The sequence below is a fragment of the Takifugu rubripes genome, chromosome 11, assembly GCF_901000725.2.
Source record: "Takifugu rubripes chromosome 11, fTakRub1.2, whole genome shotgun sequence".
Lineage (NCBI taxonomy): Eukaryota > Metazoa > Chordata > Actinopteri > Tetraodontiformes > Tetraodontidae > Takifugu > Takifugu rubripes.
In genome coordinates this window covers 15,961,214-15,975,915 of record NC_042295.1, presented here as the reverse complement: position 1 = coordinate 15,975,915, position 14,702 = coordinate 15,961,214, and the positions used below count along the sequence as shown (strand labels likewise).

Genomic DNA, 14,702 nt, shown 5'->3' with positions numbered 1-14,702 from the left:
TTAGGTTAGGGTTAAGGTTAGAGTTGGGGGGTTTGGTCAGGGTTAGGATTAGTGATAGGGTTAGGGATTCTAGCTTCCCTAATCCCAGGATTCCTAGTTATAACTCAATAATTCCACTTCAGGCTGATAGCACTCGACCCCAGGACATCCCTCACCTAATTTTAGAAAAGTTTGGCGTAGCATTTTTTAAAAACCTTCAAAAATTGAGATTGTGCTTTAAAATGTACCTGCTGTCAGATTCATATTTTTGGGAAATTCCTAGTGATCACAGGATGATTCCATAATGGTCACTACAGTGCACAGCTACTAAACAGTAAATGAAGATTCTGGTTCTGGTGGATCTGCACATCAGCCTCTCCAGTGCTCTCTGCTGCCACAGTCCATTGAGGACCATTCAGTGGTCAGTTGATGTAACTGCAATTATTTTTCCTCTGAATCCAAGATGGCCGATAATACTGAAAATGTACTGAAAATAACTGAAAATGTCATTTCTGTGAACGGATATGAGCAAATCCTGAGACACCTGCACTTTGAGGATAACCAGCCGCTGAACATGATGGGCTCTTCAAAATCAGACCATTGCTAAGTGCACTTAAACATTCAAGGCAGCAGACCCTGAAGAATTTCAGATCATTTATTTCAAAGCACTGCTGCCCATCAAAGACTACACACCAAACAAGGCCAAACCCTGGGGAGTGAAGGTGATGCCAACAGACGGGTCCAGAAGGAAAAGATGATGATGATGCTCCAAAAACCTTCTCTGTGGCCCTTTACAACCAACACATGGGTGGGCTTGATCTTGTTGACCGACGTCTGGTGATGGACGCCCACAGGTGTGCCTCTACCTGATGTCTGATGAGACTCCTCCTCTTCACAGACCCAGTGGGACCCGTGAGGTGGAGAGCAGTCATCACAGTAGCCCGTCAGGGCCCGTTTCAGTAGCCCGTCAGGGCCCGTTTCAGTAGCCCGTCAGGGCCCGTTTCAGTAGCCCCTTTAGGGCCAGTTTCAGTAGCCCGTTAGGGCCCGTTTCAGTAGCCCGTTAGGGCCCGTTTCAGTAGCCCGTTAGGGCCAGTTTCAGTAGCCCGTTAGGGCCCGTTTCAGTAGCCCCTTTAGGGCCAGTTTCAGTAGCCCGTTAGGGCCTGTTTCAGTAGCCCCTTTAGGGCCAGTTTCAGTAGCCCCTTAGGGCCCGTTTCAGTAGCCCCTTAGGGCCCGTTTCAGTAGCCCGTTTCAGAGCCTAAAGTATCAGCCGTGTTTTCTTCCAACATGCTAATATTTGGGCTTGGTGACCCTGTCTAGGGGACACTCGTGGTTCCTCCTGTTGGGGACCGTTTAGGGACACATTGAGCTGTGAGAACCATGAGTGTCATCGGTTCTCTTACTCGCGCCTCCTCGTTGAAATATCCCCCAAGTTGTTGAAATGGTTTTCAAAGCATAAAAGGAAAAAGGCTTTCATCTTTACAATAGAACACAAGTTAATTCATGTTTACGTGAAGTTTTATGATGCGTGCATGTGCGCTGGCCTGGACACGTGTCATGAGTCCTCCATGGTCTCCTCCATGGTCTCCTCCATGGTCTCCTCCTTGGTCTCCTCCTTGGTCTCCTCCATGGTCTCCTCCTTGGTCTCCTCCTTGGTCTCCTCCATGGTCTCCTCCTTGGTCTCCTCCATGGTCTCCTCCATGGTCTCCTCCTTGGTCTCCTCCATGGTCTCCTCCATGGTCTCCTTCATGGTCTCCTCCTTGGTCTCCTCCATGGTCTCCTCCATGGTCTCCTCCTTGGTCTCCTCCATGGTCTCCTCCATGGTCTCCTCCATGGTCTCCTCCTTGGTCTCCTCCATGGTCTCCTCCATGGTCTCCTCCATGGTCTCCTCCTTGGTCTCCTCCATGGTCTCCTCCATGGTCTCCTCCTTGGTCTCCTCCATGGTCTCCTCCATGGTCTCCTCCTTGGTCTCCTCCATGGTCTCCTCCATGGTCTCCTTCATGGTCTCCTCCTTGGTCTCCTCCATGGTCTCCTCCATGGTCTCCTCCTTGGTCTCCTCCATGGTCTCCTCCATGGTCTCCTCCTTGGTCTCCTCCATGGTCTGACAGCGTTAATGTCACAAAACTCTTCAAATTATTCACGGACATTTGCATTTCTTGGAGTTTGGTTTAAGACTCTCATATTTTTGCTGAGGTTTCTCGTCTGCTGTCTGTAGATATAGAAGCATTTATTTGGAAACGTACATCCTCTCATCGTTCTTATCTATTCTAATTAGTGACCAGAACTTTCAGATGGTCCCAGGAACTTTAGTTGTGCCCCAGTGGAAAAAAGTCCGAGATGAGTCAAAAACACACCGTTGTCCTTGTTTCAACAAACCCTTTTATAGACAACTTAAAAGTGCAAATGTATATTTGAATGCATAGATGCTCGTTTTGGAGAAGCTCTGGCTCATGTTGGCTGCCCGTCTGTGAGGAGGACCCCCCACAGAGACAGGACCACAGCAGGCCACAGCAGGTCTGGAGCTGGGTGCAGCAGGAAGCAGGAAGCGCTCGTACAGTCCCTGATGCGTTCTGAGGGCACAACAGGAGGAGAGTGAGTGCGACACCACGCATGCAACAGGCTCGGGGTATACAGGCGCATCACACAGGACTTTAGGGAGTGGAACCAATGCCCCTTCGGTGCAGGGTGGAGCATCTGGAAACGGAATACTAACGCTTTCCTTGGCGTATGCTGTAGTCGATGGTGATGTGTTTGGATTCATTCCGGTTCCGGCGCGTCAGCGTGCAGTTGTAGCTCGTGGTTGTGTTGCTGTACAGCACAGGGTGATTTGGAAGAACAATCCGACACTTCCTGTCAGGCTCTGTGGATATCTTGGACCCTTTAGATGTGAAGAAGTCACAATCATAGGGGGGGGAGTCCTGACAGTCTGCATAATGGCACCTCAACCTGGAACACATCACAAGGCTGCGTTACTGCACACAAGCTAGTTTCATGGTTGAGCTCTAAGCTCCTCCCACTGGGCGGAGCAAGTAGCATCGTTGCCTCCAGATGTGGTTCCATTAGAAAAGGGTGGGCAGCTACTGGGGCAGCTACTGGGGCAGCTACTGGGGCCGATGCTGGGGCAGATACTGGGGCAGATGCTGGGGCAGATCGTGTTGTGTGAAATGATGGACGAGGTGATTGGACCTGAGACTGTTGTTGAGGACGCAGGCTGAGAAAATGCCAAAGTCTCCTTGCTTTTTGCCAGATGTGGAACCTGTAACCACATGGAACGGCAGCTCAGATAAACCACAGGATTAAAAAGAAAACAGCATCTCTGATAATCATTAATCTAGGGTTAGGGTTAATCTCCATCTCCAAGCTATAACGTCAGCTAACGGTCTTAAAGTCTGTCTGTTTCCATCATCTGCAGCATCTGGGACGCGTCCCTGAGCAAATGTCGCCCATCAGCCCCCCAGATGTGCGTCTTTCCTCAGGAAAGCTTCACAACATGAACCAGATACGTGTTCGCTCTCCTCTCCTCGCTCCTCCACTCACAGACGCACTAATCACTAACCACCGGATGCTTTCTAATCACTTACATGACTGCACCCATTACATGAATGGGAGGACTGGAGGGGGAACTGGGACTCACATGGACGTAATTCAATCTCACAAATCTTATTTCGGCTCCTGTGCTGATTCATGGGCTCGTTACAGCAGCAGCAGCTACAAGCGTCCACGTCTCCACCACCTACTGTTGCTCTTCCCCACAGTGAAGCTTTCAATGTTGGTTTTAATGAAACACACTATCTGGGATGGTCTTACCTATGAAGAGGACCAGAGGGAAAAAGATGTGCATTTTCCTAGAGTGAGACACAAAAACAGAGTTTAACAGCAAGAAAAAGAATCTTTAATAACAATCTATGTAATTTAGCTCTGGTTCCTGAACATTTAAAGGGCTCAGATGGAGACGAAAGAGGCTGACAGTCGTCACACTGCTGCTTTAAACATCCCCTCTGAAACAGTCCCAGATCAGATGTGTGACTTTTGTAGGTGTTGTGGCTTCATTTCCTGCTTCCCGTCATCAACCTTCCAATGAAAAGTCCGTCAGCTGTACCCCAGCTGGCCCACGCACGCCTTAAAATGATTAGATAGTGTTTGAAATTAGGCAAATCTCATTGTCTTACCTTTGATCGGGGCTCCAGCTTGTTCGGTGGATGGCAGGACTCATAAAATGAGCATAATGGGCTGGGCAGGGCATGATGAGAGGAAGCTCTTAGATGGGAGGGTTGCTCTGGAGATGCCCTTAAAGAGCTGCTCTGTGGTGCAAAATAAAAGCAGATTAGTGGCAAAACGCTCCGACCAACACAATAATGAAATGGAACCCTCAAAAGAAACGTGCAGATAGAAACATTCGTACGTGTAGGGAACCACAGAGCACTCAGATGATTGATACTAGATGGTAGAACATTTGTTGATGTGTTCCATGTAATCCCAGTTTTAAACCGCCCTCTTTCATTGTTGAACGCCTCTAATCTGAAATTAGGGCTTCAGTTTCTAACGTCCTCAGAATTTGGACCATTTTACCCCACTAGTCTGACCACCAGGTGGCAGTATGCTTTAAAAAGCACCCCCGCAGCACCCCCCCCAAGGCGTGACTGACCGGGGTGTCAAACATCTCGTGCACTCAGCGTGCACACTCATACCCGGCAGTAGCCAAGATGGAAGTATTGATTGTTTTTGCTACTGATCAACACGTTGGACACGTTCCACATGTCTAATGCCAGGTATTAGCAAGTAGATGCTCCAACAACCGAAGCCCAGCGAGCGTCTGGGGGCCAGGTAGCAGCTTGGGCCGGTCCCAGACCTGGGGGAGGACTTTAGTGAGCGAGGCTCCGTTCAGAGCTCGGTAGCAGTCGTTTATTAGCGATTTAGAGGAACTAAAGGATCAGGGAAAAGATGATGTATTTCACATCTGCTCTGTGTGTGTGTGTGTGTGTGTGTGTGTGTGTGTGTGTGTGTGTGTGTGTGTGTGTGTGCCTGTATGTGGAGCTTTTGTCCTGCCTTTAACAGACGACTCAGCGTCACACAGACGTTTGCTGAGGCTTTGATGTCCTCTGGGCTTTGATATTGTGGGTCCCTGGATCACTAGAACCCAGGTAAGAGCATCATGTTCGCCCCTGCCAGTGGAGCAGGGTAGGTCCACACACGTTGCTGTGCACACACACGTGGTTTCTCAGACTCTGGTGTTGTGGTTCTCCTGACCATCCGTCCTCCGCACCACCGTGTGACCTCGTTACTTCCTGCATCAGGACTCATGGAGACTGTGATATCATTTCCTGGTTCCCGGTCCCAAAGGCAGCGCACGAGTCTTCAGCCACACCTTCACCAGGGTAAAATGGGTCTGGAGGAACAGCAGAAGCTCTGGGCACGTGCAGCGCCCCCTGGTGACCGACCCACTTTGTGAGAGTGGACCTCTAAGAACAGAACCAGTGGGACGTTCACGTCTGCCTTGCTGTTAGTGGGACGCTTGCATTTGTATTTACCTGAAATATGTGCACGTATTGATTAACCAGTTAGTGACGTTTGCATGGTTATTGTTTGGTAATCTGTATGTAATCTAATCTGGACAATTTGAATCCATTACAAAGGACTGGACCGTGTCCTGGGTCCAGTTCCCCTCCCTGAGCTAATGGGCTCTGAACTGTGGAGGAGTGGCGGCGCGACGGCTCGTGGTCAACGAACCAGGAAGTCTTTAAAAATATCAAAGCTTGATGCAGTCTGGAAAGATTCTGGTGGGATCTGGTGCTGGTGGGATCTGGTGCTGGTGGGATCAGCTGCTGGTGGGATCTGGTGCTGGTGGGATCAGCTGCTGGTGGGATCTGGTGCTGGTGGGATCAGCTGCTGGTGGGATCAGCTGCTGGTGGGATCAGCTGCTGGTGGGATCAGCTGACTCAGTAACTTTAATAAACGGAGAGAGTTGGTGGTCATGGAGAGCTGCTAGTTAACAGCGTTCACCACTAAACAGACCTGACGACCAGCAGCTTCACAGAGTGTTGCTGCAGGTGTGACGCAGGTGTAACCATACAGGGGTGAGCCCACAGCGCCCCCTAGAGAGAGAACACAGACGGAGCACGACCGAAGGAGCCAAACAGAACCAGGACAGATTTAATACGCTGCACTGGACCTTCAGCTGGGTCCCACACACTCAGCCGGCCTTGGAAACTGGGCCGGAACATGGATAACATGGATAACATGAATAACATGGATAACACGAATAACATGGATAACATGGATAACATGGATAACATGAATAACATGGATAACATGAATAACATGGATAACATGGATAACATGGATAACATGAATAACATGGATAACATGGATAACATGGATAACATGAATAACATGGATAACATGGATAACACGGATAACATGGATAACATGGATAACATGAATAACACGAATAACATGAATAACATGGATAACAGGGATAACATGGATAACATGGATAACATGAATAACATGGCTAACATGGATAACATGGATAACATGGATAACATGGATAACACGGATAACATGAATAACATGGATAACATGAATAACATGGATAACATGGCTAACATGGATAACATGGATAACATGGATAACATGAATAACACGAATAACATGAATAACATGGATAACAGGGATAACATGGATAACATGGATAACATGAATAACATGGATAACATGAATAACATGGATAACATGGCTAACATGGATAACATGGATAACATGGATAACATGAATAACACGAATAACATGAATAACATGGCTAACATGGATAACATGGATAACATGGATAACATGGATAACACGGATAACATGAATAACACGAATAACATGAATAACATGGCTAACATGGATAACATGAATAACATGGATAACATGAATAACATGGATAACATAAATAACATGGATAACATAAATAACACGGATAACATGAATAACATGGATAACATGGCTAACATGGATAACATGGATAACATGAATAACATGGATAACATGGATAACATGAATAACATGGATAACATGGATAACATGGATAACACGGATAACACGAATAACATGAATAACATGGATAACATGGATAACATGGATAACATGAATATGGGACATTGACAAATCTCAGTTTCCTGCCCACGTCGGACTCATTCTTATCATTTTTATCAGCGTTTTAGATTTCAGTGTGTCAGTAGTGCTGTTGCCCCCCACGTTCACCCTTAAACAGGCTTTAATCCTCGATTAATTAACGGTATCTGTGACCCTTTATCAGGTCACAAAGGTTGGTTTACATGGGAAAACTACTTTGTACTGTTTACATGATACGGTCACAATATCTCAGGATGGTTAAAGGGCAGCTGGTTGCAGCCAAGACCGCAGCAGCAACCAGCTGGTTTCGGAACGCCGTTGAGCCCAACCGGACAATTGTGACCTCTAGTTTTAGGAGTTGGTGTCACGTTTGACTGTGACTGTTGCCACTGGAACATCTCTTCCCTCTTGGCCGGTCTGATGTATATCTGTAAATGATTGGCGCTCTCATTGACCGGACACAGAGGCGTGCGTGACCGGTTGCATCAGATCAAGGGGGTGTTTCTCTAAACCAGGGACTATTTAACAGATCCTGAGGCGTTTCCCAGCCACTCGTGATGGCGCCTCCTGGAAGCCAGACGTGGGCCTGGTCGCTGTGTCTTCTTCTGAGCTGGATGGCCTTTGATCATGTGGCAGCATCGCCGTAAGTTAACCCGCTTAAACTAACCTAACGACCCGTGTGGTTGGTTCCTGGCATTCCTGTCTCTGCAGGCAGTACCTGGTGGCCATTCCTTTAATCCTGGAGGCTGAAGGGGTGTCGAGGATCTGCGCGAGCCTCCTGAAGCCCAATGAGACCCTGACCATGACTGTCTCTCTGAAATCCAAGGAGTTGAACATCACCCTGATGCAGATGGTGTCCCGGCAAGAGTTTCACATGTGCCGGGAATTCGAGGTCAGCGCTCATTTGCCAGAATTCCATTGAATTCCTTCCGGATATTAAAACAAACCGCTCTTCGCTCTTCGTGTCGCAGGTTCCTTCGATCAAGAAAGACGAGGTGAAGATGCTGGAGGTGGAGGTGCAGGGCGACACCTTTTACTCCAGAGAGTCCCAGAAAGTCCTGGTCAAACGCTTCAAACCAGCGTCCTTCATCCAGACGGACAAACCGATCTACATTCCTGGACAAACAGGTAAAGTTTATCCCTGAACATCAGCTATTGCTCAGCGGCTGTGGTGATGTTCTTGTAATCCCTGTTCATCTCTGCCAGTGCACTTCAGAGTCATCTCACTGGACTCAATGTTGAGGCCCTCGGCTCTGCTGGTGAGTCTTCCGGCCACGTTCAAGATATTCCAAGAGTTTTATTGGGATTGCACAAATGTACAAGGGCCTTGTGCGTTACTACGAGGTAACAAGATGACCTGAAACTCAAGGCCAACTAACCTGCCTGGCTCGTTCATGAAGGAATCAGCTGGTTTTGTGCTGAGTAAACACGTTTGGTTTGACCTTCCACTGGTCAAAGGTCGGTTAGCCAAAATGTCAGTTGATCCCAGGCTGTTGTCTGACTGGAACAGCTGTTTAAACATGTTGTTGTCAGTTTCACATGCTAATTCTCTTCTGTCCCTCCTGAACGTGCAGTACAACACCATCGCACTGGAGGTAAGCGCACGTGCCACCAACGCTTCTTTGACACTATATTTGCCACACTGACGTGTTTCTGGGTTTCTTTTATCCTCCAACAGGATCCCAACGGTGTCCGGATCGCACAGTGGCTCAACCAAACAGCTGAAGGTAAAATCCTGCAGCTCTCCCACAAACTGAACTCCGAAGCTGCTGAAGGGTCGTACCAGATCAGGGTGGAGGCGGATGGAGAACAGACACGGCGCTGGTTCAAGGTGGAGAAATATGGTGGGTCTGACTTTCAATGCCGCCCTTTTCCCTCCGCGGCGGGAACAATAACGCCCGTGTTCGGTCCACAGTTCTGCCCAAATTTGAGATCACGATAACGTCCGACGCTGAAGTGAACATACTGCAGGACGCATTTGAAGTTAAAGTCTGTGCAAAGTAAGGAGGAGTTTTGAACCTCCATGGCTGCCGATGGTTCAGCTGCTCCTCCTCCTCAGGTACACGTACGGACAGCCGGTGCCAGGAACCGCCATCGTTGAGGTGTGCAGGGTTCTGCGGCGATACTACATGGGCGTAAATGACCCGAATAATCCACTAGCAGGGATTTCAGAACCGTGCCACAAGCAGAGGAAGCAGGTGGGAAAAGGACGCAGAAGCATCTGCGACTGGCGCTTGTGGAGCGCCTGAACCTCCTCTTTCCTGTCTCACTCAGACCAACCGGAACGGCTGCGCCACCTTCGCTGTCCTGATGTCCCACTACACCAAGCTGGACAATAAAGTCGTGAACGATCGGCTGAAGATCACCGCCGACGTGGCGGAGGAGGGAACAGGTGAAGCGATCCGGGAGGTTTTCCTCAGGAAAGTGTAACAGCTGCTTTTCCCCACAGAGGTGAGACTCGCGCAGCAGAAGGACGTCGGCATCTCTTACACGGCCGGAACGCTGTCCTTCCTGGACACACACACAGTCTATAGGAAAGGGTCGCCCGTGAGGGGGAAGGTGAGCAGGCGCAGGCCTCACATCAGCCTGCTCCACGTCCAGGCCCAACCTGTGCTGTTGTGTTCCCAGATCAAAGCTGTGTTCTACAACAACACCCCCATCGCCAACACACCTGTGTACCTGTTTGAGGGGGAAGTTTGGTCGTCAAGGCGACTGAGGAATCTCACCACCGACCGCAACGGCGTAGCTGCCTTTTCCTTTTGCCCAGGGCGGCTGAAGGGGGACCTGAAGGGGGACCTGTGGCTGCAGGTACCAGCCCACCTGCAGCATCCGGCTGCTTTCCCTCCTCTCTTGTTTGTCATTTGGGGTTTTTCCTTCTCTCCAGGCCTCCGTGACGCCAAAGCTGCAGTACATCCCGTACAGAGCCGTGCACTATCGGACCGAACGACACCTTGTGTCTTTGCTCCAAGATCAATCTCTCAACAGCAAAATCATTAGCTCGCTGGACCTGAGGGCCGGAACAAGCCCGCTGCCCTGCGGCCAAGAGCAGGACGTCACCATCGTGTACACTATTGCAGGAGAAGCAGAGGGGGAGATGGACCTGATTTACCTGGTGGGTGGTGCTGCAGGACACTCCCAGGTTCTGCTATAAGCTAGTCAGTCACTGTTCTGCCTTCATTATGGGAGGTAAATGCCAGGTAAATCTCATATTCACCTATTTCTGCAGGTCTTATCCAGAGGAAACATCGTCCTTCAGGGGGCTAAGAAGCTGACAATAGAAGATCATACAGGTGGGGAATGGTGTCCTCAGCCGCTGGTTTCCCCAGGTCTGCAGGGACCCAGCAGATGGTGCTCAACAGTCCTCTCTGCTTGCAGTGACTGAGGGAGCGTTTATCTTTAAGCTGCAAGTGTCTGCAGACATGTCCCCTGAGGTCCAGGTGGTGGCGTATGCCGTCCTGCCCAGTCAGGGTATGATCGCTCACAGCGCCGAGTTCGCCACAGAGAAGTGCTTCAGTCACATCGTAGGGCTTCATCTCCGTCTACCTGACAGCCCCAGTGGGGCAGCACTTCCATAAATGCCCCTGTTCCGTGCGTCAGGTGTCTCTGGAGTTCAGCGGTTCCACGGCCCTCCCCGGGGGGCAGATCGGCCTCCAGATTAGGGCGGAGCCAAACGCTGTCTGTGGCCTGAGCGCTGTGGACCGCAGCGTCTTCGTCAAGGAACCGGAGAGGATTCTGAATGCAGACAACGTGACTGACCGACCACGTACCAAATATTAAATATTATTATTCCATTAACGCGTTTAAACTTTTCCTGTCAGATATTCAGCCTGTTGCCGGTCAAGAGACACATGTCTTACATGGTCCAGGACCCCAACCCTTGTCTGCCGGTGAGAATGAGAAGGTCCATTTTGCCGAGGCCTGAAGGGCAAGATGATCCTTATCAAGTTTTCCAGGTACTGTCAAAAACAAACAAACCTTTTGCTCTCATCATCCTGGGAGCATGCTAACGATGCTAATGCTAATCAACGCTGTTGGTCGTGTAGAGAAATGGGCTGAAGATGGTGACAAACCTGTTCATCCGCATGCCGTCATGCCTCAGCTTCAAAGGGAGGAACTACCACTTTGGTCACTTCTACAGGAATGAGATGCACAGCCCGATGATGCCTGTCGCAGAACGTGGTCAAGACAGTGATGACAGTGACGGTGACGGTGGCGGTGGCGCTTCCCCCCCTGCCGGCAGCGTAATAGTGACGGTCCGCACTTTCTTCCCTGAGACCTGGTTATGGGACATGTTTGAAACCGGGTGAGTGTTTCTAACGACGGAACTTTGGACCTGCAGAACACGGCCACTTCAGTCCAACACTGTCCTCCTTTAAGGTTCTCCAGGATTTAAGAGCTCGTCTCTCTATTTCAGAGCGTCTGGAACAGTAGACAAGGTCGAGAAGGTCCCTGACACCATCACCACCTGGGAGGCGGAGACCTTCTGCATGTCCTCCCAGGGTTTCGGCTTGGCCCCCCGTGCAGACCTCAAGGTCTTCCAGCCCTTCTTCCTGGAGCTGTCCCTGCCGTACTCCATCATCCGTGGGGAGCGCTTTGACCTGAAGGCCACGGTGTTCAACTACCTGACCAGGTGCATCATGGTGAGGCCTGTTCACTCGTGCCGAGAGGAGGAACCTCTCCTCGTTTTAAGCTTCCTGTTGTCATTGGGTTCGTCTGTGTGTCTGCAGCTGACGGTGACTCCGGCAGAATCGGCCCATTACCAGCTGGTGCCGCTCTCTGGTGACCAGTACACTTCCTGTCTGTGTGGCAACGAACGCAAGACTGTCAGGTGGGCCATGGCTGTGGCGACCCTAGGTGAGCGCCAGGCCCTAATGGGGCCTTTTTGGGGATTCCAGCAGGGGCAGAGGTTGACCAGTGTGCCGTTTACCGGTGGCTAGGGGTCCTGGAGGTGTCCGTGACCGCCGAGGCCGTAGCCTCACCTGTGTCCTGCAACAACGAGGTGGTGTCGGTGCCCGACAGCGGACGCATCGACAGAGTCCAGCGTACTCTCATCGTGAAGGTGGGCCAACAAACGGGTGGGAGTCCAGATGAAGGGTGCTGTGTTCCTCACACGTGTGTGCTTTCCTGTTCAGGCTGAGGGACTCGAGATGGAGCAGACTAACACCTGGCTGCTCTGCCCCAAAGGTCCGGTGGTTTACTCGGGGAAATGAGGGCGCGTCCCGTTTGGCTGTCTGAAGCTTTTGTCTCTGTGCACAGGAGGGGAACTGGAGGAGGAAGCAACGATTGACCTTCCCAAGAACGTGATCAAGGGGTCTGCTCATGGCTCTGTGTCGGTCGTGGGTGAGTCTGTGTTCCTCTGGGACCTTTGAAGCAGGTTTCTTGTCTTTGCTCATCAAAGCCCCGGAGAGAAGACGTGTTGGTTTCTAACCTCTCGTTGCTGGTTGAGGTGACGTCATGGGCCGAGCACTGAAGAACCTGGAAGGGCAGCTGAGGATGCCGTACGGCTGTGGTGAGCAGAACATGGCTCGCCTGGCCCCCAACATCTACATCCTTCAGTATCTGGAGAAGACAAAGCAGCTGACTCCTGCCATCAGGGAGAAGGCCCTGGAGTTCCTCCGGTCAGGTGAGGGCTTTGGCTGGCCACCAGCGCAGCAGGAACCGTTCTCTCTGATCCTTCAGCCATCTCCATCCACCCTCAGGCTATCAGAGGCAGCTCAACTACAGGCACATCAGTGGAGCCTACAGCTCATTCGGGGTGGGAGAGGGCAACATCTGGTGAGGATCTGACTGAGAGCAGGACAAACATCACAGCCACGCGTCCTCATTTGGCCACGTCTGCTCATCTCGCCGTGTTCTTAGGCTGACCACCTTTGTGCTGAGGTCTTTTGCTAAAGCCAGAGAGTACATATACATCGACCAGTCGACCATGAGCACGACGGAGAATTGGCTGAAGAAGAAGCAACGAGAGAACGGCTGCTTTGAGCTGGTGGGAGCTCTGTTCAACAGGAGGATGAAGGTGAGCGGGGTCATCGGTCATCTTTAGGAGTGGCCTGAACGTCCGCCAAACTCGCCGCCAGACGGGAACTCTGCTTCTCTCCCCCAGGGTGGGGTGTCAGATGAAGTCACCCTCACTGCCTACATCACCGCTAGCTTCTTGGAGATGAACGTGCCTGCAAATGTGAGTGGACCTCCGCAGGGAACCGCTGCTCACGCTGGCCAACAGGCTAATAGCTCCTCTGTTGGACCTCGTGCAGGATCCGATGGTGGGCAAGAGCTTGTCTTGCCTCAAGGCGTCTATTGACAAAGATGGCTTCGCTAACATCTACACCACAACGCTGATGGCCTACGTTTTCACCCTGGCCGGGGACGTGGTCACTCGAACTCGCCTCCTGAACCACCTCAGCAGCAAAGCCAAAGCAAAGGGTGAGTCGGTCTCTTCGTGGACGCGGGCGGATCTCAAATCCAGCTCCTGTGTGTGTGTGTAGGAGATTTACTGTACTGGGAGCAGACGTCGGGAGAAGACTCGCCCTCTCTGTCAGTGGAGATCAGCTCGTACATGGTTCTGGCCCAACTCAGTGCTAATCCCACACTGGAGGAGCTGGGCTACGCCACCCGCATCATCCGATGGATCTCAACGCAGCAGAACTACTACGGAGGCTTCTACAGCACACAGGTACGTGTGGAGGGTTAGCGCCTGCAGGACCAAGCCCACACAGGCCTCTTGATGGGTGTGTGCAGGACACGGTGGTGGCCCTTCAGGCTCTGGCTCTCAGCGCCACTCTGATCTTCAGCACCGATGGGTCCACCCAGGTGACGGTCACCTCCCCCAGCACCTCCCATCTTTTTATGGTCACCAAGGACAACAAGTTGCTCTTACAAGAGAAGGAGCTGAAAAAGATCGAGGGAAAACACCGTCTGAAAGCGACTGGAACCGGATGTGCTGTAGTTCAGGTGAGTAGTTGAGAAGTCCGTTGATGATCGACCCGTTTTTAACATGAAACCCTTCACACTCGAAAGCAGGAAATGAGCCAACACGTCGCTGTAGAAGGTTAAATCGGAGCGCCCTTTGGTCACTAACGGGCAGACTTTTATTCATCTTTCTCCAGTTTTCTATCAACTACAACGTCCCAACCCCCAACGAAGTCAGCACGTTCTCATTAGAGGCCTCGGAATCGGCCGACTGTGCCAGAACCTCAATGACTCTGGAGATAACGTCCAGGTACCCGCCAGCGCCAGGCGAGAGCGAGGCCGGCGTTCTCAAATCTGGATCTTTTTAACTGTAGTTGTGACTCAAGCCTCCATCGTTTCACGTCTCTTCAGATTTACTGGAAGGGCGGCCAGTTCAAACATGGTGATCCTGGACCTTAAGATACTCTCTGGGTTCGCGCTGGACCACGGCGCTCTGGAAAGTGTGAGTGTCCGTCCTTTTCTTCTGAGCCCAACAACGTGAGCGTCATACAATGTTGTTTCCTCGCAGCTTGGAGGTCCCAACAAGAACCGCGTTGAGCTCAACAATGACCACGTCCTCGTGTACATACCCGAGGTGGGACGAAGCCGCCGGGTCAGCAGATCTGGAGCGCTGGAGTCTTTGGTGGTGATGCTTTTGTGTT

At 51.0% G+C, this 14,702-nt stretch overlaps 1 protein-coding gene across 1 annotated transcript in view; it reads left to right on the top strand.

Moving 5' to 3' along the window:
• The first annotated feature begins 7,621 nt into the window (after positions 1-7,621).
• LOC101062026 (alpha-2-macroglobulin-like) overlaps positions 7,622-14,702 on the top strand; it is a 7,561-nt gene continuing 480 nt past the window's right edge. Inside the window, exons 1-32 of the mRNA XM_011608793.2 lie at positions 7,622-7,735; positions 7,804-7,984; positions 8,064-8,220; positions 8,299-8,351; positions 8,667-8,687; positions 8,771-8,936; positions 9,008-9,092; positions 9,152-9,290; positions 9,367-9,484; positions 9,542-9,651; positions 9,721-9,900; positions 9,977-10,204; positions 10,319-10,382; positions 10,468-10,613; positions 10,690-10,839; positions 10,911-11,045; positions 11,136-11,395; positions 11,507-11,732; positions 11,820-11,946; positions 12,030-12,151; positions 12,225-12,276; positions 12,349-12,432; positions 12,539-12,715; positions 12,792-12,867; positions 12,952-13,108; positions 13,196-13,270; positions 13,347-13,515; positions 13,578-13,765; positions 13,831-14,043; positions 14,199-14,311; positions 14,413-14,503; positions 14,570-14,635. Coding sequence (XP_011607095.2) covers positions 7,650-7,735; positions 7,804-7,984; positions 8,064-8,220; positions 8,299-8,351; positions 8,667-8,687; positions 8,771-8,936; positions 9,008-9,092; positions 9,152-9,290; positions 9,367-9,484; positions 9,542-9,651; positions 9,721-9,900; positions 9,977-10,204; positions 10,319-10,382; positions 10,468-10,613; positions 10,690-10,839; positions 10,911-11,045; positions 11,136-11,395; positions 11,507-11,732; positions 11,820-11,946; positions 12,030-12,151; positions 12,225-12,276; positions 12,349-12,432; positions 12,539-12,715; positions 12,792-12,867; positions 12,952-13,108; positions 13,196-13,270; positions 13,347-13,515; positions 13,578-13,765; positions 13,831-14,043; positions 14,199-14,311; positions 14,413-14,503; positions 14,570-14,635 — 4,215 coding nt within the window. The 5' untranslated portion in view covers positions 7,622-7,649. The remainder of the gene's footprint in view (positions 7,736-7,803; positions 7,985-8,063; positions 8,221-8,298; positions 8,352-8,666; positions 8,688-8,770; positions 8,937-9,007; positions 9,093-9,151; positions 9,291-9,366; positions 9,485-9,541; positions 9,652-9,720; positions 9,901-9,976; positions 10,205-10,318; positions 10,383-10,467; positions 10,614-10,689; positions 10,840-10,910; positions 11,046-11,135; positions 11,396-11,506; positions 11,733-11,819; positions 11,947-12,029; positions 12,152-12,224; positions 12,277-12,348; positions 12,433-12,538; positions 12,716-12,791; positions 12,868-12,951; positions 13,109-13,195; positions 13,271-13,346; positions 13,516-13,577; positions 13,766-13,830; positions 14,044-14,198; positions 14,312-14,412; positions 14,504-14,569; positions 14,636-14,702) is intronic.